This window comes from Cavia porcellus, unplaced genomic scaffold, assembly GCF_034190915.1.
Source record: "Cavia porcellus strain 051 isolate PalLab524CR breed Dunkin Hartley unplaced genomic scaffold, mCavPor4.1 scaffold_14, whole genome shotgun sequence".
NCBI classification, from domain to species: Eukaryota; Metazoa; Chordata; class Mammalia; order Rodentia; family Caviidae; genus Cavia; species Cavia porcellus.
In genome coordinates, this window is record NW_026947497.1 from 77,235,157 (window position 1) to 77,260,084 (window position 24,928).

The following is a 24,928-nucleotide window of genomic DNA, read 5'->3' on the forward strand; positions in this document are numbered from 1 at the left end:
GAAAACCAAACCACACAGCAGAAAGGGGCTAAATCTCGAATCTCTGGTAGTTTGTAAAGAGTGTAAGATGCTTTTAGTGCTTTCCCGTTTCACCTGTGTGAGTGACACTGGCTGTGCGCAGCAGCTGTGGCCCGGCGTCTCGGGACTTACCGGGAGGGGAAACTCCGGAGCCTGGGTTTGGGCTCCCAGGTGCAGGCAGAGCAGGTGGTGCAGGTGGATACTGAGATTCTCACTCTCCTCCTCTGCAGGTTGCTCCCTGAGAAGAGGCACCTTGTGAAGGTAAGGCCCACAGCCCAGTGTGTGGACTGGTGATGGGCGCTTCTCTCCTCCATAGCATCAGCCTCTCGCATGGCACCCGAGTCAGAGGGAGTGGATGTTTGTTGTGCCCTGGGGCTGTCTAGGACGCACCCCACCAAGACTGGGTTGCTGTGTGATAGTACATGTACTGTCTTATTTTGTCTTATTGCTGAGGATACAGTGAAAAGGAAAAATTTTGAAATACATGGAGAGCAAGGCATGGTGGCACACACTTGGAATCCCAGCATTTGTGAGCTGCAGCAGGAAGGTGATCACAAGTTTGAGGGCAGCTTGGGATACATGGTGAGTTCAAGGCCAACCTGAATTACAGAACAAGACCCTGTCTCAAGAAACAAAACACCCCAGCACTTCAGGAGGCTGAGGTAGGAGGGTCACACGTTTGAGCCTAGCCTAGGCAAGTCAGTGACACTTAGTAAGAGCTTGTCTCCAAATAAAAAAAGGGCTGGAGGAGCCAGGGATTTGGCTCAGTGGCATAAACGCCTGCCTGGTAAATGCAAGATCATGAGTTCAATCCCTGGCACCAAAAATACAAAACAAAAGTCTGGAGATAATAGGTCTGTGGAAAAGGCCCTGGTTTCAATCTCCAGTACCTTCCACAAACAAAAAAAAAAGACAAAAGAAAAATAGAAATAGTTTGAGTTGCCCCATTCTCTTTGGGAGTCTTCATCCTCCTGAAGATGTGTGACCTGAGTGTGTGATTACCCTGAGTGGTTTGTGTAGGGGTGACTGACATAGGCGTGAGCACGTTTGTTTTTAACTCTGGAGTGCGCACAGGAAGCCAGGTCTCACCAGGGCAGGGAGACTGGGGCTGTGGAAGTAGGATAATTTTAAACATACGTTTACCTTAATACTGACCAATGCTGGGCTCGAAATCAGCCTCAGGTTTGAAGCAGTGCAGATAAATAGTTGAGATTTCTTTCTGCTTTTTCTTTTTCTTTTTTCTTTTCTTTTCCTTTTTTTTTTTTTTTTTTTTTTTTTTTTTGAGACAGAGTCTTGCTGTGTAGTTCAGGCTGGCCTTGAACTTGCTGTGTAGCCTAGGTTGGTTTTGAGCTCACAGCAATCTTCCTGTCTCAGCCTCTTGAGTGCTGGGATTACAAGTGTGAGCTACCACACCCAGCAGTAGCTGAGATTTCTGTCTCCTGTTTCTTAAGAAAATGTGAGCATGGAAGATATTTTTGGTCTGCTCTCAACCGAAGCTCAGCAAAAATGAGAGTTCCCCTGGTCCCCACCCTCGCCTCTGCCCTCCTGTGCCACTGACTGTCATGTCCCCTGTCTGGAAGCTTTGCTTCCTTACCCTCAGCCTTCATATCCCCTGCTCACCTGGGTTAGCATAATCGATCTCCTGACTGTCATTCTGACTGGGTTTGTGTGTGCATTTTTGCTTTAGAACAAGCTTTTCCCGCAAGCGATTTCCTACCTGGAGAAGACACTGCAGGTCCGCAGACCAGCCGGCGCGATCCTGCTTGGCAGGTAGGCGCTGTCCTGTCGCCTGAGCCCTCTGGGTCCTCCCCGTCGGCTGCTGCACACCCTGTGCTCCGTGCTGGGGCGTCGTGCCGGGTTCCTGTGGGAGTGCAGCCGTAGTGTGTTAGAAAGCAGGGAGCAGCAGCTGCCCCTCACCCTCTGCCCGATTCCCCACTGTGACCCAGCCTGCCAGGTCTTTTTGCCGGAGTCTTCCTCTGGTCCTCTACACTTTCCCTGTTGGCTTTATGAAGGATTTGGGATGGGCATGGTGGCACACACCTGAGATCCCAGCGTTCAGGATGCTGAAGCAGGAGGATTGCTGCAAGTTAGAGGCCAGCCAGGGCTACGTAGTGAGACCCTGCCTCAAACACACACACACACACACACACACACACACACACAGTCTCTCTCTCCCTCTCTCCCTCTCCCTCCTCCTCTCTCTCTCTCTCTCTCTCTCTCTCTCTCTCTCTCTCTCTCTCTTTGTTGGAAAACCCAGTGCAGGTGGATTCTTCATACCACTGCATTCCTCCCTCAGTATAATGGCCTGGCTGGAATAGCAACCCTGGTCACCAAGTCACATCACTCCCATTCACTGCTGGGGGCTAACTCGTGTGCACTGTTCCTCAAACCAGGCAGTGTGCCACAAACCAGTACCTGCGGAAGGAGAACGACCCTCACCGTTACTGCACGGGGGAGTGTGCGGCCCAGACCAGGTGTGGCCCCGTGGTGGTGCCAGAGGAGCACCTGCAGGTGAGTGCTCCCAGATGGCACTGTGTGCTTGTGGTGTGGTTTGGTTTGTGGTGCTGGGTTCAAGCCCAGGGTAGGTGCCAGGCAGCACTGCATTGCTGAGCACTTTTATTTAAGGCAGGGTCTCACTGAGTTGCTCAGTTGCCCAGGCTTCAAACTTGAGATCCTCCTGCCTCAGCCTCTAGAGTTGCTCAGATTTCCAGGTGTGCACCAGCGAGCCTTGCCTAGTGGTATGTTTACATAACTATAATGAAAGTTTGGATCTTTTTCAAGGGTGTGCTGTCTCCTTCTCTCACTGGCTTTTCAGGAGTGTTTAGAGATCCTGCACTTCCAGTACAGTGATTCCTGTGCCCGGCCTCCGTTTTCTGTTTTCCAGCGCTGGATGGTGAAGCCAGGGCCTCCTACAGGCAGGATGAATGCTGTGCCGGAGTCACATGCAGCCCACATCTGTTGAAGGGCAGTTTGATATTTCTTAAGATAAAGTGTCCTGTCCTCCATCCCAACCTGGAGCATTTCCTGTAAAAATACTAATAACCAGTCAGACCCAGCAGCACACATCGGTATATCTTGTATTCCAGCCACTCTGGAAGCTGAGGCAGGATAACCTGAGCCCATGAGTTTAAGACCAGCTAGGCCAACATAGCAAGACCCCATCTCAAAAAAAAAAAAAAAAAAAACACAAACCAACTCATAACTGTATCATGTGTTTAAGGGTGTTCTTAGGAGAAGTGTGAACATGCCTAAAAAGGGTGATATAGCCATGTAGTAGAATATGGTGCAGTTTTTAAAGAAGAAAATAAATATATACTGATGTGGAAAGATGCTTAAGTTCTTAACTGAAAAAAAAAAGAGTCACAAATCCACATGTATAATTAGCTTATTTGTTTAAAAACATACATACTTGCATGTGATAAAAACTTAGGAAAAAATCTGGAGAAGTGCATATTAAAAATCTGAATGTAGGATCCAGGTATGATGGCATGCACCTGTAATTCCCATACTTTGGAGGCTGAGGCAGGAGGATCACTGTGAGTTTCAGGCCAGCCTGGACTACATAATGAGTTTAAGACCAGCTTGAACTGAATAGTTAGACCTTGTCTCAAAGAAACAAAAAACTGGGTAAATATTCAAATGTATATAGTTTTCTTTAAGAGATGGATAGTAGGGGGTTTTCTTTGGTATGTGTTATATTTTTGTGTTCTGAGCTTTTTCATATTGAGTGTCAGAAAAATTAAAAAATTAATGGGTACATCAGAAAGACAACTTACACATATAAATAGGAAAATACTGATGCTCTTCTCGATTTCTGTGTTCTTTCATTATTTATAGAAAATGAGTACATTGGGGCTGGGGATTTAGCTTAGCAGCATAAGTGCCTGCCTTGCAAGCACGTGGTCGTGAGTTTGATCCCTGGTACCAAAAAAAAAAAAAAAAAAAGAAAAAGAAAATGAGTACATTATTGATCATGGCTCCTATAACCAAAATTAAGCATACATTAAAAAAAAAAAAAAAGCCAGGGGTAGTGGTGCACACCCTTAGTCCCAGCACTCAGGAGCTGAGGTGTGAGAACTGTGGTGAGTTTGAGGCCAGCCCCAGCTACACAATGAGTTTAAGGCCAGCTGAAACTAATAGTAATACCCTGCCTCAAGAAAAGACAAAACAACCACAGAGATTTAAATTTCTTCCAAGTCTTCTCTCAGCTGTTTGAAGTTCAGCGAAGGCTTGGTAACCCTTTATCAGCCTTCCTTTCTTCCCTGAATTCCTTGAGTGGGTAATGGACATATTTAAAAATTCAAACAGTCTGTTAATTGCATCGTCTCTTTTCCCAAAATATTTCCTAGCTCTCATCCCTCCTCCGTGCAATAGTAGGGGGTGAACCTGCGCCTTTTAAATTTGGTGTCAGGGTCTCCATAAGTCACTAAATTATCCATGAACTTGTAACCCTCCTGCTTCAGCCTCCCAGAGTTCCCCCACATGGCTTTCTATAGATATTTTAAGATATTTAACAAATTTCTTTGCTCTGTTTTCTAAGGTATTATTTGTTTTAATTTTTCTTGATATCCACATTCTGCTTCCTACTTTTTTGAGTATTGTGAATTAAATAACATGCCATTGCTCAAAAATTATAGTGCCAAGTATTGGTAGGTTCAAGAACTTGAATTTGGGGGCTGGGGATTTAGCTCAGTGGCATAAGCACCTGCCTTGCAAGCAGGCAGTCGTGAGTTCAATCCCCGGTACCGATAAAAAGGAAAAAGACAAAAAAAAAAAAAAAAAAAAAAAAAGAACTTGAATTTAAAAATTATAAATATATGAGTTAGGAAAACAAGTAAACAGTGTATATTAAAGGAAACGGTAATTTCTGGGTTGTTCACTCTCTCCACAAGCTTTCAAGCTTTTTTTTTTTTTATCTTTTTGAGACAGTTTCATATGCTGTTCAGGCTGACCTTGAACTCACTTTGTAGCCCAGGCTAACTTCAAACTCATGGTAGTCCTCCTGCCTTAGCCTCCCAAATGCTGAGGTTTCATTGCATGCGCCACCATGCCTGGCTCTTTGAAGCTTTGTTTAACCTAAAAAAAAAATAATAATAATTTATGGATTTTTTTCTTTTTTTTTTTTTCTTCTTAAGATGTTGTCTTGCTGTGTTGTCCAGGCTCAGCTAAAACTTGAAAATCTTCCTTCCTCAGCCCCCTGGGATTATAGGCACATGCCATCGTACTTGGCTTGTTTACTGATTTTTCTAATTACAGTTTCAAAATTATGATTGCAAAAAAAATTATGATTGCTCAGAAATTTTGATACAAGAAGCAAATGTTACCAAGTAAGATTTGCTTAGAAATCAGAAATAAGTCAAGATACTACTGAGAGAAAAAGACAAAATTAAAAACAAGGATAATATCATGAGATGGCTTTAGGGTTTTTTTGTTTTTTAAGTTTGGTGTGTTTTTTGTTTGTTTGTTTGTTTGTTCCTTTGGTTTTTTTTTTTTTTTTTGAGACAGGGTCTCACTATGTTCTTAGGGCTGACTATGAGCTCACTGTGTAGCACAGGCTGGCCTCCAGTGTTCCTCCTGCCTTAGCCTGCAGAGTGTTGGGATCCCAGGTGTGTGCCCACTGCACCCGTGGCTTTAAGGTTTAACTTAAGTAGTTTTGTGTATTTCCTTGACAACAGAAAGTGTATTTCCATTCAGTAGCTTTTTAAATTAATTTGAAAATAACTATAGATTCAAAGGAAATTGTAAAAGTCAGTAATACGTTGAGTGTGGTGGCCAATCTGTAATTCCAGCACTCAGGAGACTGAGGCAGGAGCATTGCTTCAAGGTTGTGGGCACCTTGGGCTACATAGTGAGTTCAGAGCCAGCCTGAACTGCAGAGTGAACCTCTCTCAAAAAACAAGCAAGCAAATGAACAGCCCCTAACAAGATGCAGCTCAGTGGAAAACACTTGCTTTACCATGCCTGAGGCCCTGCCTTCTATCCACAGCATCAAGAAAGGAATTCTGTATAGGGAAGGAAATCTTTTTACCTGATTTCAGAGTTTCCAAACCTTTCCTGTTTCTGTCTTTTCTCTGTCCTAGTTGGTTGACTTTCATAAATGACAATCATTTGTTTTCATCAGGATTATTTGTGCAGTGGTTTTAGTAAAATAAATTGAAAATTAGACACAAGCATTGAGTAGAGAGAAATGGATTATGGATTTGAGAGGTTTTTTTGGTCTTGCTGTGTTACTCAGGTTGTCTTCTTCCTGCCTCAGCCTCCCAATTCCTGAGCCCAGACTGTGCTTGCTGCTGTATGGCTTTTGCAAAGGTCAAGAGATAGTGAATAGAATCCGTCCTATATTTAGAGTCTAGATTCCCCGTGAGCTCACCTCGCCCACTGACTCGATTTCTGTTTGGTCTCTCTGTGACCCATGGGCAGCCATGCAGGGTGTGCCGAGGCGGGAAGTGGCCCTGCACAGCGGTGGGCGAGCTGGACCAGGAGGGCATCCGGGATGCAGACTTTGTCCTTTATGTCGGGGCTTTGGCCACGGAGAGATGCAGCCATGAAAACATCATCTCTTACGCAGCCTACTGTCAGCAGGAAGCAGAGATGGACAGGTAACTTCCTCCCCGGGGCCTGACACCGACTCCCAGTGGCTCTGCCATGCTGCTGCCAGGAGGCTGGCATCCTCAGTGACCAGAGTAACAGGTGGCTTGCTGCCTGGATGGGGCGTGGGGGCAGCCACAGGGCTGTTATTTTTATGTTATGGGAGTTTGTAGGCAGGATGTGAGATTCTCCTGCCTCAGCCTCCTGAATGCTAGAATTATAGGAGTGTGCCAGTGTGGCTGGCTTTGTCCTATCCTTTTTGCCCGTAAATTCCAAAGAAAAAGGCTACTTGTCAAGAAAACTTCCTTCTACCACACATTTGAGGCCAGCCTGAATTAGGGGATCTTGTCTCAGAAAAAAAACAAAAAGAAAAAAAAAAAGTTTTCTTTCAAGATAAATACCTCTCTAAGAAATAATTTGACATGTCAGTTTAACCCTTCCATGCTGAATTTTTAAGCATAAATTCACTTGTGATTTGTTATATGTGCTTTATTTAGCTAAATTATCACTTTAAAATGCGGTTTTCATTGTTTCCAGAAGATTTTTAAAAAATTTCCCAGTGAAGCAGCCTGGACTTAAAATGAAAGTGCTAATACATGCAGAGGCTGCCTGTCACGCAGACAGGCTGACTGACACACATCTCAGCATAGCAAGTGTGTAACCTTCTCACACGGGAGGGCCATGTGCCCAGTTGAAGTGCACCTGGACCATTGCTGGGGTGCTGAGCAGCTGCTGACCTGTGAGAGGACTTGCTGACCCCCTTTTCAGTTTTTTTTGAGACAAGATCTCGCTATTTGATCCAGGTTGGCCTTGAACTCAGTGTCTCCCAGGCTGGTTTTAAACCAAACTCACAGCAGTCCTCGTGCCTCGGCCTCCTGAGCACTGAGATTACATGTGTGCGCCATCTCGCCTGCCCCTGCTGACTTCAGAGAGCCCTTTCACACCTGGTGACGTGTAATTTATGTGAGGGACAAATCGAAACTCTTAGTTGAACTGTTCAGAACTGTACCTTGTCAGTCTTGAAGGCTAAGAGAGTCCAGATTGCCCGCGTGGATCGGGGGGAGCGTGGCAGTGCTGACTGGTGTAGTGACCCAGCGTCTTTAGGCTGAGCATCGAGAAAGCTGAGCGCCAGCTGCCGGTGCACGTGTGTGAAGGGAAGCAGCATGGGCTTTGCAGACACTGTGTTCCTTTGTTCTGGAGAAACCACCTTGAAGTTTATGTCTCTGTTGAATGGCGAATCAGAGTCAGTGCCCTTTGATATTCGAAGTGTCAAACGAATGGCAGGTGAAGCTACTAGGAAACTTTCTTAAAGTAGATGTCTGAGAAATTTCCTTTTTCACAGTCCTGCTGCAGAAATCATGATTCTTTACCTTAACTGGAGCTAAGTTGTATGGATCACACACACGATCTCATTTTGAACACATTAAGTGTCAGAAGAACTTTAGAGTACTCTTTTTTTGTTGTTTTTTTGGTACCGGGATCAGCCAGGTGCTTATGCTGCTGAGCTAAGTCCCGGGCCCAGAGCACTGTACTTTATTTCTTCACATTTATTCTTATGCTGAAATTTCCCCTGCACCCTCGGCATGTGTCTCACCGGCCTCTTCTGGCTCTGTCCTGTGCACAGCCTCCTGCCAAGGTGTGGGGGGGCTGTCCCCTTCCAGTATGGGTGAGCACAGGGCCGCTACCTTGAGCCCCAGAGCTCCATCATGCCCCGCGTGTGCGTAAGCCTGTGTGGCAAACTCAGCACTCTTCTTGGGCCACTGACTCTGTGTCCGGCCCAATTATCTGTGCGTGCCACACCAACCAGCTCCAGTATTGTCGTTGCCTTTTCCTTTTTCTTGGTACTGGGGATTGAACTCATGACCTAACGCTTGCCAGGCAGGTGCTTGTGCCACTGAGCTAAATCCCTGTCCTTGTCGTTTCTTCTTTAGAGTGACATCCTTTAGTCACTTGGTGGCCTTTTAGGTATGTGCACCCTCGGTGGCCCAGTCAGTTTCATCATACTCTAGAGTGAATGAGGAGGCTTGAGCCTTTTGGCCAGGAGTCCCAATTGTCTGTTTTAAGTGTACAGTGAGAAAAATGAAAAATGGAAACAAGAATAGGAATGCATCACAGGCTGGGGCTCCAGATGGGTCCTCCACTCCCAAAGCAGCCACTGTTTATTAGGGGTACACAGTGACAGGTGGGGCTGGCAAAGGGTTACAGATTGGCAGAAGACTCAGACTCCAGAGGACGCAGATGACCATGTGCTAAGAAGAGTCAGGGGGAAACCTCAGGTGGGAGGTATTGCTAATCCCTAGCCTCCATTTTATTACCCCTCAAGGAGGTCTGCAAAATTAGCCGCTGTGAATCTGTGGTCCCCAACATGCAGGGTTTTCAGGGTTAAGAGAGTGGTGAAACACTTACACAGGAAGCAAGCTGGCCAGGGTGCTCTGGGCTTTGGTTTCCACTGACAGGAATGGATTGCTGTTGTAACGCCCTGTGTGCCTCTGCAGGAGGAGCTCGGTCTCTCAGGAAGGAATGTGGATCTGGGCAGGAAGAGCAGTGCAATCTCTCTGGCCGTGTTTTTCAAATCTTTTAGAAGGAATCTGCAACCCGTGTTCTATAGAATTTGTTCCTAAAGCCAAATATTTGCGCACCAGCCTAGCAGAACAAAGTAAACCCATGTGACCAGCTCGTGGAACTGACAGACCACAGAGGGACACAGACACTGGTTAAAAGCACTTGGAAATAAAGATGCGACTTTAAAATGCGATAAGTCTTTAGTAGAGAAATCCTTTGTGCAGGATACTGTGATGTAAAAGGACAAAGCGGGAAATAGCACTCAATCGGGTGGGCAGAGAAGGCCTCTTTGAAGAGTGAGATACGGCTGTGCCCTGAAAGGCCTAAGAGGCTGGGAGGACACTTGCGTCAGGAGAGAGCTTGGCCGCTGCGTGGCAGGACAAGAGCTTGGAGAGGACTGGCCTGTTCTCAGTGCTGTAGGGCGTCAAGAGGGGTGAGGGCCTGGCAGGAACTATTCTGTTTGGAAGTCTCCATGACAGTGTTTGGTCAGTAACTCACATTCATACTTTCTCTAAGGGTAGGTATTAGCACTTTCAAATATAAAGAAGTGTAGTGTGTTTTTTATTGACAAGAAGCAAATGTTCTTTGTAAACATTTGTCATGTGGCGGAGGTGACAGACCATTGAGGTAGGGCCACAAGAATGCGCCCGCCACCCTTGGCTCTGAGGCTAGGCAGGCCAAGGGGGAGCCTTCCTGACCCCTGGCTGTGGGTCTCCGTGCCTTGGGCCCATCAGATCCAACACAGGCAGTGATGTGTGAGGTTCTGTGGACTCGAGCTCCAGAGAAGAGGATGGGCAGATAGCCAGATGGGCAGATGGGGGCGGAAAACAGGAAGGGCGGGGAAGGTGGAGGTCAGGGAGGCCTGGGCAGCTTGCGCAGGGTCTGCTGTATATCCGACTTCCCTCCCTGCCTGTGTGTCTGTACCTGAAAACATGGTGAGTCTGAAAACCACATTTGGATTTTCTAAGTAGCATTGGAATCTGAGTTTTCCAGTTCATTTCTTTCTTGCTATTATGCTGGCATCTGTTTGTTACGTAACTATACCTGGAGTGTTTGTTTTGGTGTTGATTTTCAGGCTTAGCAAAGCAAAAGGTGTGCACCCGTACAGTAGAAGGTAGTGAAAGTCAGCTGGGCCTGGCACATGCCTAGAGTCCCGGTGAGGTGGGAGGCTGAGGCAGAAGGCTCGCTGGATATTCCTGGGCAACCTGGGCTAGCTCAAAAAAAAGACAGTGAAAGTTAACTGCAAAATTACATTTGAAATTAAAGAGATTTTTCTGTCCTTGAGCAGTTTTTGATTGAGAAGTATACATTAGTAAATATCTTAATAAATGCTGTTCTGGAATATAATAAAAAAATTCAATGTCTATTTTAACAGGCCAATAGCAGGATATGCTAACCTGTGTCCAAATATGATCTCTACCCAGCCGCAGGAGTTCATTGGGATGCTGTCCACAGTGAAACACGAGGTTATCCACGCCCTGGTAAATGCGCTCTCTACTAGTCCTTTCTTTTCTGCCTTGGTTTTCTGCTTAGTTTGCTCTCTTTTTGGTGTCTGTTTTAAATTTTGAGGTTAGTGAATTCTTAGCTTCATGTTAAAAGTAAAATCTGATGAAATAGGTTACTGCCGACAAAACATTTTTTTTTAATTTGACAAAACATTTTTTGATAAGAGAGTGGGTAGGAACAAGGCCTTGTGGTACACACCTGTAGTCCCAGCACTCTTGGAGGCTAAGGTAGGAGTATTACAAATTTGAGCTCAGCCTGGACAATTTAGAGACTTAGTAAGAGCTTGCCTCAAAATAAAATGTAAAAAGGAGGCTGGGGATTTAGCTCAGTGGCACGGTGCCTTCCTGTCTAGAGAGAGGTCATGAGTTCAATTCCTAGTACCAAAAAAATAAATAAAAAAGGCTTGGGATATAGCTCAGTTGAAAGCCCTGGGTTTCATTCAGCTTGGTACTGAAGAAAAAACCTAAACAAACAAAAAAGAGATAATGCATAAGTTGTGCTTTTCTATTTAATATAATTAAACAAATGTATTGGGTAAATAAAGAATTTAAAGTAAAGGAGTTGCCCAAGACCTTAGGCAATGGTCTGCTGACACTTCGCAGTAGCAGGCAGCAGAACACATTGGTTAAAGAGAATAGATTACACAGGCCTATGTGTGACTTTTCTTAGTTGGGTCTCTAAGAGATCTTTGTGGTCTTCAGTGGGGTAGGCAGCTTTGGGAGCCTCAGATTCATCTGTGAAATGAGGATAGTAATGGTATATATTTCTTCTTGAAGTGTAAATGAGGTGATACATACAAATTGGGTTCATCCTCCACACTGTCTTGAGCTGTAATTTAATTGTGGCTGTTATTTGTCTTATTTGGTGAGCTATCATATATGGCCTTGAAATAAAAACTTCAGTCTTTCAGCTATAGAACACATTGGGTAACAAGATGAACCCCAACCAGAGAATACTTACGTTTTCATATAAGGAGATTCTGAAGTAAAATCTCGTGTTTCTCCCTTCTTTAAAAAAAGTAAATTGAGGGTCAGTGGCAGAGCTCTTGCACAGCAGGCACAGGCTCTGGGGTTGATCCTCAGCATTTGTGAGAGCGAGAGAGAAAGAGACAGAGAGAGCTAGACAGACACAGAGACAGACAGACACAGAGAGACAGAGACAGACCCAGAGACAGACAGACCACAGATACAGAGACAGACAGAGATAGAGACAGAAATGGAGACCCAGACAGAGAAAGACAAACACAGAGAGAGAAACAGAGAGAGAGGGAGAGAGACAGACACAGCAGAGGTCGAACCTCCCAATTGCTGCTCATTCTAATGAAAGACAAGCATCATTATAAGTAAGATTTCAAGCTACAAGGACTATATATACTGTATGGAGAGAAAAAACAGTACCACAGATAAAGAAACACATTGTCTAAGCTTAGCCTGTTGCCTTCTCAAGGGGATCACAAATTTGAGTCAAGCCTGGGCAAGTTGGTGAGACGTGTCTCAGTAAAAAAGTTAAAAAGGGCGGAAGACGTAGTTCAGTGCAAAGGCCTTGGGTTCAGTCCCCAGCAAAATAAATCAATCTGATTATCCACATACAAATTCATCTTGTAAGGGACTGGTATGTAGGTGATTTCACGCACGTGTCAGCATGTACATTTTCAGAATTTCTTCATCACGTGTACACACATGCGTCTAGTTTTTAATAGTGTGTGTACCTGTGTTCCTTACGTGGCGTCCCCTATCTGATGTGTACTTGGAGATCCGACCTGAGTGCTCTGAATGCTCTTGACGCCTCCCTGCTCCTCCTGTGCGTGGTCTGCGCTCCTTGCCAGCCCTGGCGGCTGCTGGGACGCTCACTGTGGTGCTGTAGGTGTCCACACTTTCACACAGGTTTTCCTGTCTTAGAAAAGGATGCTGAGAGGGCTATGAAAGTGCGTGCTCAGCTGTGCAGAGCTCTGGTGCGTGCTGCTTTGGATGACCGTGAAAACCATCGTGGGAAGGAAGTGGCAGTTATAGGAAAGGAAGTTATCAGCTACGTGATTTCTCCTCTATTTGACCACATAGATACATATACATTCTTGATAGTCTTTTTAAAGTTTTTGGTATTTTGAGACAGGGTCTCCCTGTAATGCAGGCCAGCCTTGAACTCACTGATGTGGCCCCCATCGGCCTCACACTCCAGCAGTCCTCCTGCCTCAGCCTCCCAACTGCTGGGACTATAGCTGTGTGCCTCCGCGCCTAGCTTGTTCTTGGTAATTTTAATCACAGTCATTGATTTTCTATTAGCCAAGTGTCCCACATGGCTGCATATCGTGTGTACTGCTTCTGTCAGTTCAGCCCCTGCCCTGTGTCCCAGACTGGTGTTGAATAGGGTCTCAAACAAGGAAGAAGGCCCGGATGACTTGAAAAAGCAGAGGGGAGTTGAAAACATCATAGCTGTGTTCTTTAATATTTATACTGATGATAATCGTAAAGTGTACATTCTGTAAAAACTTCAATGAAAAGTGTTTAGGTCACATTGTTAAAATCCTTAACATGGTGCACCTGGAGGCTACGAGCAGGTCGCAGCCAGGCCGGCTACACTTGGTGCTGTTTCCCAGGGGAGCCAGCCTGCTCCCAATAGCAGCTGCTCGCTGCTGCCGCTAGGGAGACTCCGTCTTCGCACTTTAAAGACTTTTCGACTTCTTCTCCCAGGGCTTCTCAGCTGGGCTCTTTGCATTCTACCACGATAAAGATGGAAATCCTCTAACTTCCAGGTTTGCAGATGGTCTCCCGCCTTTTAATTACAGGTATTTGCTGTTTTTATTCTTGTTCTTTTCCTTTAGAAGGGCTGTTAGCATGTTCGAATGTGAGCATCCCAGCACATTAGGTGCCATAAATAATAGTCTCTTTATAGCTAAACTCAGGAAATTGTAGCTTGAACAAGCAAGCTATTTAGCCTCGTGATTATTCAAAGCGCCAGCCCTCTTTTGTTACCTTAAAGGCTGTGGGAAATTGGAATTGCTTACATTGTGGCTTCTTATTTTATTTTTATTTTGACTTTTTAATAATTACCAACCAGATGGGGCAATATTTTGCCTGTTAACTGATATATATATATATATTTTTTTTTTTTTTTTTTTTTTTTAGCACAGCACATCAGTAGTAATCTAGAGATTCAGGGCCTAACAAGCCTTGAAAGCCCAGAAAATTTTGTCAAGAATTTTATAGAAAATATCAGTCAAAGGAAACTGTAACTATTTGCACTCTTTTTTGGGGATCGAACTCATGAGCTCACACTTTCCAGGCAGGTGCTTATGCCACTGAGCTAAATCCTTGGGCAGCCTGTTCACTTTTAACCATCATTGTAGTTGCTGGTTTTCAAGTTCCATGCCACTGGAGAGCAGGTGAGGAAAGGCATAATACATGTTTTAATGAGATTGCTAGCAGGTAGAGTACTTCTAAAAGTAGCTCCCTAAATAAACATTACCAGGTTTTGTGGTGCTCCTGTCTCTGTTTGGAGTTGGATTCCTTTTTTTTTTTTTTGGTTGTTTGCCTCTTAAGCAAAGAATGGAATGAAGTGAGCAAAAGATAGTGACTGTTTAAAAAGTGTAAGTGAAGAGTTAGGAAGAAACTCTCTGTAAAGTAAGCATGGGCTGAGTAAAAGAGGAGAGAAAATAAAAGTGTACCCTGGAAGACACAGGCCAGGCTACAGTGAGACAAACTGTCATAGTTTCTCGTGGCACCTGTGTCTTTTTATGCTGTCCAAATCTCGAGGCATCCCAAGAGAACTTCCACATCTGGGTCCAGCGAGGCGGTGCTGGGATTCTGTTGCTCGGCCTGATGTCAGGGCTGGGTGTCTTGTTGAAAACCACCTCAAGTTCTCACAAGAAGTCCTCGCTGCACATGTGTTCAGAATCTTGTAATTAACAGGTCAATCCTACTTTCCCTGCCAGCTTTGCCTGGCCCTCATCCCGTGTCTCAAGATTGATCTGTTTTTTTCATTTTTCATGAGTAAAGGCTTCTCAGATTGCTGCAAACCTTCGGTTCATTTCCAGAGTTCCCACAAGGTTGGTTCAGCCACAGCTCATTTTCTCATTGCTTTCATGGAGGATAGAATTTTCAGATCCTTACTCTTGCTATTTTCCTGACATCTTCCAGGAATTTATTTTTATGAACATCATGAAATAGGGATTTGTCTTCTTCCATAGATGGATAACCAGTTTCACAGCAATTATTAAACAATTCCCCAGTAAATTAATAAATAAGTATTTTGTTCAGTTTCCTTACTTACATTTTGGATGTTTTGTTTTTGTCTGATTTTTGCTTCTATTATATTTAATAAATTTTGTCAGAAGGAAGCAACTGAGAGCTGGCGTGTGTCCTGGGTTTCATCCCTAGCTTTGCACACAAACAAGGGAGAAGAAGCACATTTGTTATCTTAGCCTAATATTAGCTATGTGAACACGTACAAATTACTCCTCTTCCTAGGGCTCTCTATCTGCAAATACAGAAGTGTTTATCATTTCATAGGATTGTTGAAAAGATTATATTAGAAAATTCTTATCAAGTATTTTAAGTGGATACTTAAGTTTTCAAATACATTAATTTGTTTCTTTCTTTCTTTTTTTTTTTTTTTTTGTCTTTTTTGAGACGGGATCTCGCTATGCAGTTGAGGCTGGCTGTGAGCTCATTTTGTATCCCAGGCTGGTCTCAAACTCGCAAGGATCCTCCCACCTCAGCCTCCCAAGAGCTAGGATTACAGGCATGAGCCACCATGCCTGATCATTAATTTGTTTCTTTGTCTTTACCTTTTTTTTTTTTTTTTTTCTTTTTTTGAGACAGAGTCTTGCTATATAATTCAGGCTGTCCTTCGACTCACTATATACCCCAGGCTGGCCTCAAACTCAGAAGGCAATCCTCCTGCCTCAGCCTTCTGAGTGTTGGGTTCCAGGCATGCATCACCACCATGCCCAGTTTACTTTCATATATTTATCAGTGCTTTTAAAGAGGTAGTGAATTTGCAAAAAATAACTTCTTATTCTGTGCTTGCAGTCTTGGGTTGTATCAGTGGAGTGATAAAGTGGTCCGCAAAGTGGAGCGGTCATGGAACATCCGTGATAATAAGACAGTTCATCACAATGTGTATCTTCTCGTGACCCCTCATGTTGTTGTGAGTATCACTGAGTGTCTTCGTGTCTTGAGAGGTATTCTTCAGCATGGCCTTGCTTTACTGATCATTACTGTTTGAGACTTTATAAAGGTTTTTTTTTTTTTTTTGAAATTTATGAAGTTTTAGAGTATGGTGGAAGTTGTCTCTAGGCCCCTTGTGAGGTCCACATTAACAGAGAACCCTGGATTTAGAGATTTGGCAGTGACTCGGTCCCAACCTACCCCCCCATGCTGTAGTACTGCCTCTGTCTCGATGTCTCTTAGGACTGTGGGGACTGTATCCACAGGGGACAGTCATTTCCCCAAAGGGTCTGGATTGTCAAAGTCCAAGAGAAAGAACCAACAGGAAGCCAGTTGGGGGTCGGTTGGGGGCAGCAGGCTGGAGACATGCCCTGGAAGGCAGACTTACCTCCTGCTGGCGGCAGTCAGTCTGTTCTGTCCGAGGCCGTGGCCTTTGGAGGGTGACCTGCTTTTACTTACTGCCCATTGACTTCCATGTTGATCCCCCGCAGTGAGTGGTGTTTGTACAGAACTATCCAGAATACTGTTTGTCCAAGTCCAGGCACAGCAGCCGTACAGAATTAACCATCGCCAGATCCCTCTGGCCCTGCCGCAGAGCTCCAACCCCTTCCCGCCTCTGATCCCACAGCACTCTGGCTTCCGAGCTTGCACTCTGCTCTCTGCAGTTCCCCAGCCCTAGAAATCTCCAGCGGAAGAACTGACAGCTCAGGGAGCAATTGTCTTCCACCAAATACTTTGTTTTTCCCCTGCAAAGACTACTTCATGATAAGAGCAGGTTATCTGTCCCAGCATTAAAGTTGTTCTGAGACAGGAGGGCTGGCTGCCCTCACTTCAGACCAAAAAGATGTCAAGTCTAAAATGGTAAGTAGGACAGTGAGGGCATTGTGTAAGGACAGGGGTCAGCTCATCAAGCAGATGCAACAGGCACAAGGTGTAGAGGCCCAGTGGCAGGGGACCTGGACATAGCAGACAGATACTGTGGACGTGAAGGGAGAGGTCGGCTGCAGCACGGGAGTGCAAGGGGACCTTTGAGTGCCATCAGCAGCGGGTGTATCGCCAGCTCACAGACAGATATGCGCAAGGAAACCTGAGCTGGAATGACACTTAGGCCAGGTGGACCAACAGACGTGCACAGAGCGGCCATCCAGTGCAGTGGAACCACATTCTTCTAAGGGCAAGGGGCGTGTTCTAGAGCAGTCACCTGTGAGAGACCGAACAAGACCTAACACGATGGAAATTGCCGGGTGCGGTGGTACACACCTGTCCTCCCAGCACTCAGGAGGCCGAGACAGGGAGTCACCGTGAGCTCAAAGCTGGTCTGTGCTACATAGTGAGACTGTGTCTCCAAAACAGAAACAAAAACAAAAAGTTCCAGCCACAGTGGTGTAACAGGAGGAATTGCCAACAACAGACATTTCAAAAATACATGAAACTTAAATAACATGTTCCTAGTGAAGAAATTAAAGGAGGTGCTGAGGGTGTCAGAGTGCTTGCATAAATTACATGAGCCCCTGGGTTCTAGTCTCACCATAAATAAAAAGATAGATAAATAGGAAATTTAGTACCTTGAGACCAAAGTGAAATACAGCATTCTGAAGCTTATGTAGCAAAAGTAATTTCCCTAATTCCGGGGAAATGTACAGCGCTGAGTAACTACATTGAAGGTGAAGCAGCCAGGTGAGGTAGCATACCAGTCCTCCTCAAACTTCTCCAGCAAATTAAAGAGGAGGAATACTTCCAAACTTCCCAAAAGACCAGACATCAAAGTCAGATGAGAATGTTTGGGTTTGGTTTGCTTTGGTTTGGTCTAATGTTTGAGAGATAAGGTCTTACTGTATAGTGAACTCACAGTGACTCCTCCAGCCTAATGAGTGCTGAGATAAATAAAAAACGTTGAAAGAAAAGAGAGTCCTGCCAGGTGTGGTGGCGTATGCCTGTAATCCCAGCACTCAGGAGGTTGAGGCAGGAGGATCACCTCGAGTTTGAGGCCAGCCTGGACTACGAGGTGAGTTCAAGGCCAGCCTGAACTGCATGAAATCCTGTCTCGAAAAAAAGGGCTGTATGTAATAAAAAGGGCTCTGTAATAGAGCAGCTCTGGGTTCAATCCCAGTACTATTTAAAAGCAAAAAAAAAAAAAAAGAGACAAAGAATTTTGAATTGACATTTCTCAATTAATTAAAAAAAATGTTCAACAATAATATAAAAATGTCCTGTATCACTGTATTAAGTCTGAAATGACACTGTCACCTGTCAGAATGGGGGCTGTGAGCGGACTGAGCGTAGCCTGAGCTGGCAAGGATGCTGTACATGGAAGCGTAGATGGTGTACAATTGTAACTTCCACTTCCTAGAGAGGAAGGGTTAGGACAAATTGTAGCTGCCTAGTAGAGAGGCATGTGACACCTTCAAAATATTGTATTTAACTCTGTTACAAAGTGTATTTAAAAAGGGAGCCCTCTCTCCTCACCACAATAATTCTCTAATGTTTATTACATCCAGGTGACAAAAAGTTTCCCTTGTCCTTTGAGGGATTTATACTTCTTTTTCTTTTAGGATGAAGCACGAAAACATTTTAGTTGTCCGCTGCTGGAAGGGATGGAGCTTGAGAATCAAGGCGGCATGGGCACAGAGCTTAACCACTGGGAGAAACGGCTGCTAGAGGTCAGCTTATTGTTAAATTTTACTGGGTTTTTCTTTTTTATTGTAAAAGTGAATTATTCTCATGCCAAAAGTTATTGCATAAATTATAAACTAAGAAATTAAGCCCCCTTTACCTCTCCAGATCTAATTTCCAGATAGATCGATCGATAGATAGATAGATAGATTGATTGATTTTTGTTGTTTTGAGACAGGCTGTCACTAGTTCAGGCTGGCCTCTAGCTCAGTATGTAGCCCAGGCTGGCCTAGAAATCACAGGGATCCCCCTGCCTCCGTGTTCTAAGTGCTGGTATTTCCAGCTATGCACTACCATGCCCAGCTTACTTTCCAAATGTAATCCAAATGAACATCTGCCATGCCTTCGAGGGCTGTAATTCCAGCAATCAGGAGGCTGAGGCAGAAGGATCACTGCAAGTTCAAGGCCAGCTCATATCTGTGGATGTTCTAAGGGTCAGCTAAACAAACTTGCAAGATCAGAAAGTCTGCCTTTGGTAAAGGGTCCCCTGATTGGGGTGTTAGGGAGCAGGCCCTGGAGGCTGACTGCAGTCTCTGGGCTGTCATCTGGGCCTCTCCTCCTCCTCCTGTTGCTCAGTGCAGAAGTCCAGGCCGCACCACTTCCTGTACAACAGCTGTGACCTTGGTAATAGCCACAGGGCCTCCCAGACTGTGGCCAACACCTGGTGTTCAGGAGAGACCTTTCTATACTCTGTGCCACTGCTTGGTAACCCGGCAGTAGAACTTTCTTTATTAGATTAAAGGGCAGTAGAACTTTCTAGATAGTTAACCAAGGTCACATTTGATTATATAGAAAGAATAAATCCTTCAAAGTGGGGATTTCTAAGTAGTGTCTGTGTGTGGGTATATGTATTCCTTGTTAAGAGGTTTAGGTAATTAGGTAGTTGTAACACACATGCATCCTGACTAAGGGCAGTAAAATTATGAAAAGAGCCAGGCTTGGTGGCACACTCCTATAGCACCAGCACTGAGGAGTCTGAGGCAGAAGACTTGCCATGAACCTGAGGCCAGCCCGGGCTTCGGCAAGACCCTGTCTCTAAAAACATTATTACACAAAGAGTGAGACTAAACAAGGCGTGGTGGTGCACATCTGAGATCCCAGCACTCAGGAGGATTCTGTGAGTTCAAGGTCAATCTGGGCTTCATAGTGAAACCCTGTCTCAAAAAATGAAAAAGAGCGTGACATTAATCCTTGTGTTTACTGTCTTGATCTAGGTGACCACAGCGTAACACAGAGATGTAGAAAATCAGAGAATGTACATGCATGTACTCCTCCCATGGGAGTTTCTGTTGCATTTTTAAAAGGGATTTTGCAGGTGATATCCTTCATCACGTTTTAGATTGGCCAGAGTGAAAATTTGTGTATTTCTTAGTAGACGATAAGTAATTTTATTTCTTCTTTGTCTTGAAATCAGCTTTGTATTCTTGAATTACTTGTGACTTGTTTTATGTTGGAGGGTGCTTGGTTATTTATTTTGTTTTATTTTTATTGAGACAAGGTCTCACTTTGTAGTTCAGGCTGGCCTCTAACTTGTGACGATCCTCCTTCTCAGCCTCCCGAGCATCTCAGCCTCCCGAGCGCTGGGTATAGTAGCATAGGCATGCTACTATGCCTGGTGAATTACTTGATTTAATGAACAGGATTAAAGTACTTGAACTGTCTATTCAGTGTTCAATATGAATATTTGAAGAATAATTAGAGCTGTTTAAAGATGAGGTTTGCTTCTGTAGGAGGCAGAGGAAGCCTCCCCTATAGGTAGAAACTTTGTGATACAGATTAAAACTCTAGTAGATGGGCTGGGGTTTTAGCTCAGCAGCATAAGCACCTGCCTTGCAAGCAGGCAGTCGTGAGTTCGATCCCCGGTACCGATAAAACGGAAAAAGACAAAAAAAAAAAAAAAAAAACTCTAGTAGACTGTAGTAGACCTCAGTGGTACTTCAGGTCCCTCATGTAAATAAACCCTTTGTTTGATCCAGGTTCTGTCATTATGTGTTTTGTTATTAGCTCATATGCTATCACGAATATAAAGTTTGGGTTACAGTTCCGTGTAATTCAGGTAGTCCATTCTGGTGACTGCAAATTACCTGGGCGGCCACCTCACTGTACTTTGCCTGGAGGGTGTGATACTTTCCCAGGAGAACTTCTGGCTCTGTGTCTTGTCTTCATTCTCATCGTAAGGTCCTAGGTGCTGCTTGGCCACCATTCTAGGAGGATTGTTAGCTGATTAGATGCGTTTGAGGCTGAAAAGAGGTTCCATTGGAAGTTTCAGTCTAGGCATTTTAAAGAAGGCTTTTTTATGTTTTTTGATTGTGTGTTTCTTTTGTTTTGAGATAGTGTCTCTTATATGTAGCCCAGATTGATTTCAAACTGATGGTGAGCCTCCTGCCTCAGCCTCCTGAGTCTGGGGATTACAGGCATGTGCCACCACGCCTGGCTTTACTTTGCCACTTTGAAGTGAATGCTTTGTCAGCCTCTCACTTGACAGATGTTAGATGGGAATTGTCGAGCCCTCTTCTAACTAGAGTCTGTTGGTGTTTTTCAGAACGAAGCGATGACAGGGTCTCACACCCAGAACCGGGTCCTCTCCCGAATCACTTTGGCATTAATGGAGGACACCGGGTAAGAAAGCTGTGAGAATGTGACATGAATTGTTATAATTCTTTGTCTTTTTGAGGGTCTTGCTATGTAGTTCAGGCTGGCCTTGAACTCACTTTGTAGGCCAGGCTGGCCTCCCAACTCACATCGATCCTCCTGCCTCAGCCTCCCGAGTGCTGGGATTATAGGTGTGCATTGTAACTGCTCGGTAAGTCTTGATTTAAAAAATAAAGTAGATATGGGCATGCACAAACCCACAGTTCTACACATACTTAACCCCAGCATAGCCCCTTGCTAACTTGTGTTTTTGACATAGTCCCTGTATGTGTGAAATGTGACTGGAGGTGACATCTTGTAGCATTTAGGAGCCCTAACTACGTTAAGACACGGAAATCCTCAGTGCATCACTTGGCCCTTTTGACTCCACACTGAGCCTGGGCATCCTGTATAAGCACGCTTAGCCAGGCATGGTGGTCCCAGCACTTGGAAGACTGGGTCAGGAAGATTGCCAGGATTTCCATGGGTTGCCAGGATTGCCATGACTTAGAGGTCAGCCTGGGCTATGTAGCGAGATCCTCTCTCAAACCAAATCAAAACAAAATGACTCTGGAGACAGAGGAGTCTTGGGGGCAGTACTCATGAGTACCTGCAGTGCAGTCCTTTATCCTGTTGATTTTGAGAGGAACAAGTGTTATCCAAGAGCCACCTCTCTCGGATATCTCGGTGCACTCAGAAACCTGTCCACCCCTTGGCGCTCTGGTGTCTACCCAGCAGGGCTCCAGTCAAAGCACTGGTTGGAAAACCTGCAGACCCTGATCCCGGGATCCCCCCTCTCCTGACACTCAGCACACTTACCATCTTTTCATGGTGCACCTTCACACTAGGTTAGCAGGGTGCAGGATGTGAGTTCATTCATTCACTGTGGTCTCCCAGTGAGGGCAGGCAAGCCAGGGTGCCCAGGGGTCCCGGATGTGTGGTGCACCCAGTGCAGGGGAGAAAGTGGATGGGCACTGCACACTGGTCGTTTGCAGGGACCCTTAAGGCTGGCCAGCCTGTGTCCTCGGAGCCAGCACTTCGGTCAGCACTGCTAAGCTGATTGCTGGTGTGCAGTGGGTGGGCACCTGTTAGCGTCCCACATCTGAACACAGCGCAGGCCCTAGGTGTTAGAGCTCCAGTGCCTTTCTTCAGCTTCTCAGTGAGAGCTCTATTCTTTTTTTTTTTTTTTTTTGTCTTTTTGTCTTTTTCCTTTTTATCGGTACCGGGGATCAAACTCACAACTGTCTGCTTGCAAGGCAGGCGCTTATGCCCCTGAGCTAAATCCCCAGCCCCGAGAGCTCTATTCTTGAAAGCTGAGGTTTGGAAGGACCACATCACCTGTTTCTGCTTTTAGTCGATTTGGTAGGAAGAAGAATGGATAGGATGATTCCTGCCATTCCTTAGCACCTGTGTTTTTGTTTACTAAAGGGACAAGATACAATACAGAGAGGTAATAAACTGTTTATATCCTTTAGAACTTTTTTTTTTTTTTTTTTTTTGCTGTGGAAGGCTTTATTTATTTATTTATTTATTGGGTCCAAGATTTGGGAGGGGACTCCAAAGAAAAAACTGCCTAGTGGCTGGAGGGAGAGGGTTCAGCCAAAGCCCTGATGCCAGTGATGCAGGCTCAGAGACTGCCAGGCTCTGGGGCCTCCTAGTCGTGCTTACGGGTGAGCCCTTCAAAGAGGTACTCGTCCAGCCCAGCCTGGGGACCGTCTAGCCTGCGGAGGTTAGTGAGGTGGTCACCGTCTTCTTGATGAGCTTCACTTCCTCATCTAGGAAGTGGTTCTCCAGAAAATCACAGACATGGGGCTCTGTCTTGGCAGAGCCCAAGGCATGAAGATCCAGGAGAGCTTGGTTCAGGCTCTTCTCCAGGGTCAGGGCCACTTCCATAGCATCCAGGGTTTTACCCCACTCATCCTCAGGAGGCTTCTGCACGTCCTGGAAGAGCGTGCTGCCACCGCGCTGATTTTGCATTTTCAGGAGATGCTTGGCTCCCTCATGTTTCTGCTTGGCCAGCTTATGGAAGAAATGGCCCACGCCCGCCAAAGCCACATCGTTGCGATCGAAATAGTAGCCCAGAGAGAGGTGGGTGTAGGAGGCCTGCAAGTGCAGGTTCACCAAGCGGTTAGCAGCAGCCTCCGCCGTGGTGGAATAATGCTGACGAATCTGAGAGGTCGTGGCTGATCAGCGGGAAGGAGCTACCCACAAAAGAATGGCAGATGTCAAGAAGATGGTCCCAAAATTTGTACCTGGAAAGTGGATGGGAGATGAAAAAAAAGGAGTCCCCGGGTCTGTTCCATCCAAACACTGTTGAAGCAAGAGACAGATCCGTGGGACCTCTGGACGCGCTGCCTCCTTTAGAACTTTTGCAAAGCCAAAAGTTCTAAAGTTAATCTTGCTTGTCTCTGAGAGAAAAACTAGCCAGCCAGTGTAGTGGTGCGCACCTGCAGTCCCAGCTGCCTGGCAGGCTGAGGCAGGAGGACCACACGTTGGAGGTCAACCCGGGTACCCCATCTCAAAACAATAAAAGCTTGGGATGTGGCTCATGGCTGAGCAGTTTCGCAGCATGTGCAAGGCTTGAATCCCAACCCAGATCCAAAAAAAGAAGGAAAAAAAATAACAAAAGTAGGTACATTGCCTTTGGTTAACGTCCGCAGGAAATGGAATGTTTTCTTTTTTCTGGAATCAGAACATTTAAAAAGTATCGCATAGGAACTGGGGATTTAGCTCAGCGGCATAAGCGCCTGCCTTGCAAGCAGGCAGTCGTGAGTTCGATCCCCGGCACCGATAAAAAGGAAAAAGACAAAAAAAAAAAAGTATCTCATATAGCGTCCATCTGTCCTGCAGTACTGCTGTAACATTGAGTGGCAGGCAGGTCATTATTGACAGGAGGTCACAAAACCAAGGATGAAGAGCAGGAGCCTGCTGCTCTGTGTGCGGTCTCCACTGGCCACCCTGCTGCGTCCTCGCCCTCTCTCTGCAAGTCCTCATCTCCCTTGCCTCACATCCCATCCAGGTCCTGCTCCGTAGCGTCTGCCTTTTGAGCACTGCGGTGGGAGCGTATGCGTGTTGCCTTGAGTGCAGGCGGGTGTCCTTCACGTGGGCCTGCTTGTCGTCCCACGCCATCCCCCCGTGGGCCGACTGGCAGCACCCTCTCTGTGGAGGGGCTTTGCGGACGCTCACTGTGGCCGTGGCCCCCGAGTCCTATAAAAGGTCCTGACTGACTTGTTGAGATTGGTGATCTGTACCTGAACTTGTATTTATTTATTTATTCTTACTGTTTGAGACTGTGTGTTTCTGTGTAGCCCCTGCTGGCCTTGAACTCGAGACCTTTTCTGCATCAGCCTCCAGAGGGCTGGAAGCACAAGTGTGCACCACTGCCCTCAGCTTGTTTTTATAATGACAGTGATGACAGTGCTCTGTTCAAATTGTCTCCACAGGTGGTATAGAGCGAACTACAGCATGGCTGAGAAGCTGGACTGGGGCCAGGGCATGGGCTGCGACTTCGTGACCAAGAGCTGCAAGTTCTGGATGGGCCAGCAGAGGCAGAGGTGAGCGCACCGCTCCACCCAGGGCCTCATTATGCAGCCCATCTATGATTTGGTTCTTCATCGGAAACTACCTTTCTTGTTTTTTTTTTACACAGTCTTTCTGTGTAACTCAGGCCGACCTTGATCACAGTGATCCTGCTGCCTCAGCTTCCTGAGTGCTGCTGGTGCATGCCTGTATTTAAAAATGCAGACAGTAGTGAAGTTTGGGATGGACATTGTAAATAAGGGCAC

General features: G+C 45.6%; 1 protein-coding gene and 1 pseudogene across 1 annotated transcript in view; one reads left to right on the plus strand and one right to left on the minus strand.

Moving 5' to 3' along the window:
* The window catches only part of Lmln (leishmanolysin like peptidase), a 56,483-nt gene that overhangs the window by 10,586 nt on the left and 20,969 nt on the right, over nucleotides 1–24,928 (plus strand). Inside the window, exons 3-12 of the mRNA XM_003477118.5 lie at nucleotides 249–279; nucleotides 1,706–1,788; nucleotides 2,412–2,529; nucleotides 6,439–6,617; nucleotides 10,544–10,649; nucleotides 13,362–13,456; nucleotides 15,702–15,819; nucleotides 18,392–18,499; nucleotides 21,055–21,131; nucleotides 24,587–24,697. Coding sequence (XP_003477166.4) covers nucleotides 249–279; nucleotides 1,706–1,788; nucleotides 2,412–2,529; nucleotides 6,439–6,617; nucleotides 10,544–10,649; nucleotides 13,362–13,456; nucleotides 15,702–15,819; nucleotides 18,392–18,499; nucleotides 21,055–21,131; nucleotides 24,587–24,697 — 1,026 coding nt within the window. The remainder of the gene's footprint in view (nucleotides 1–248; nucleotides 280–1,705; nucleotides 1,789–2,411; nucleotides 2,530–6,438; nucleotides 6,618–10,543; nucleotides 10,650–13,361; nucleotides 13,457–15,701; nucleotides 15,820–18,391; nucleotides 18,500–21,054; nucleotides 21,132–24,586; nucleotides 24,698–24,928) is intronic.
* On the minus strand, nucleotides 22,382–24,272 carry LOC106029163 (ferritin light chain-like; annotated as a pseudogene).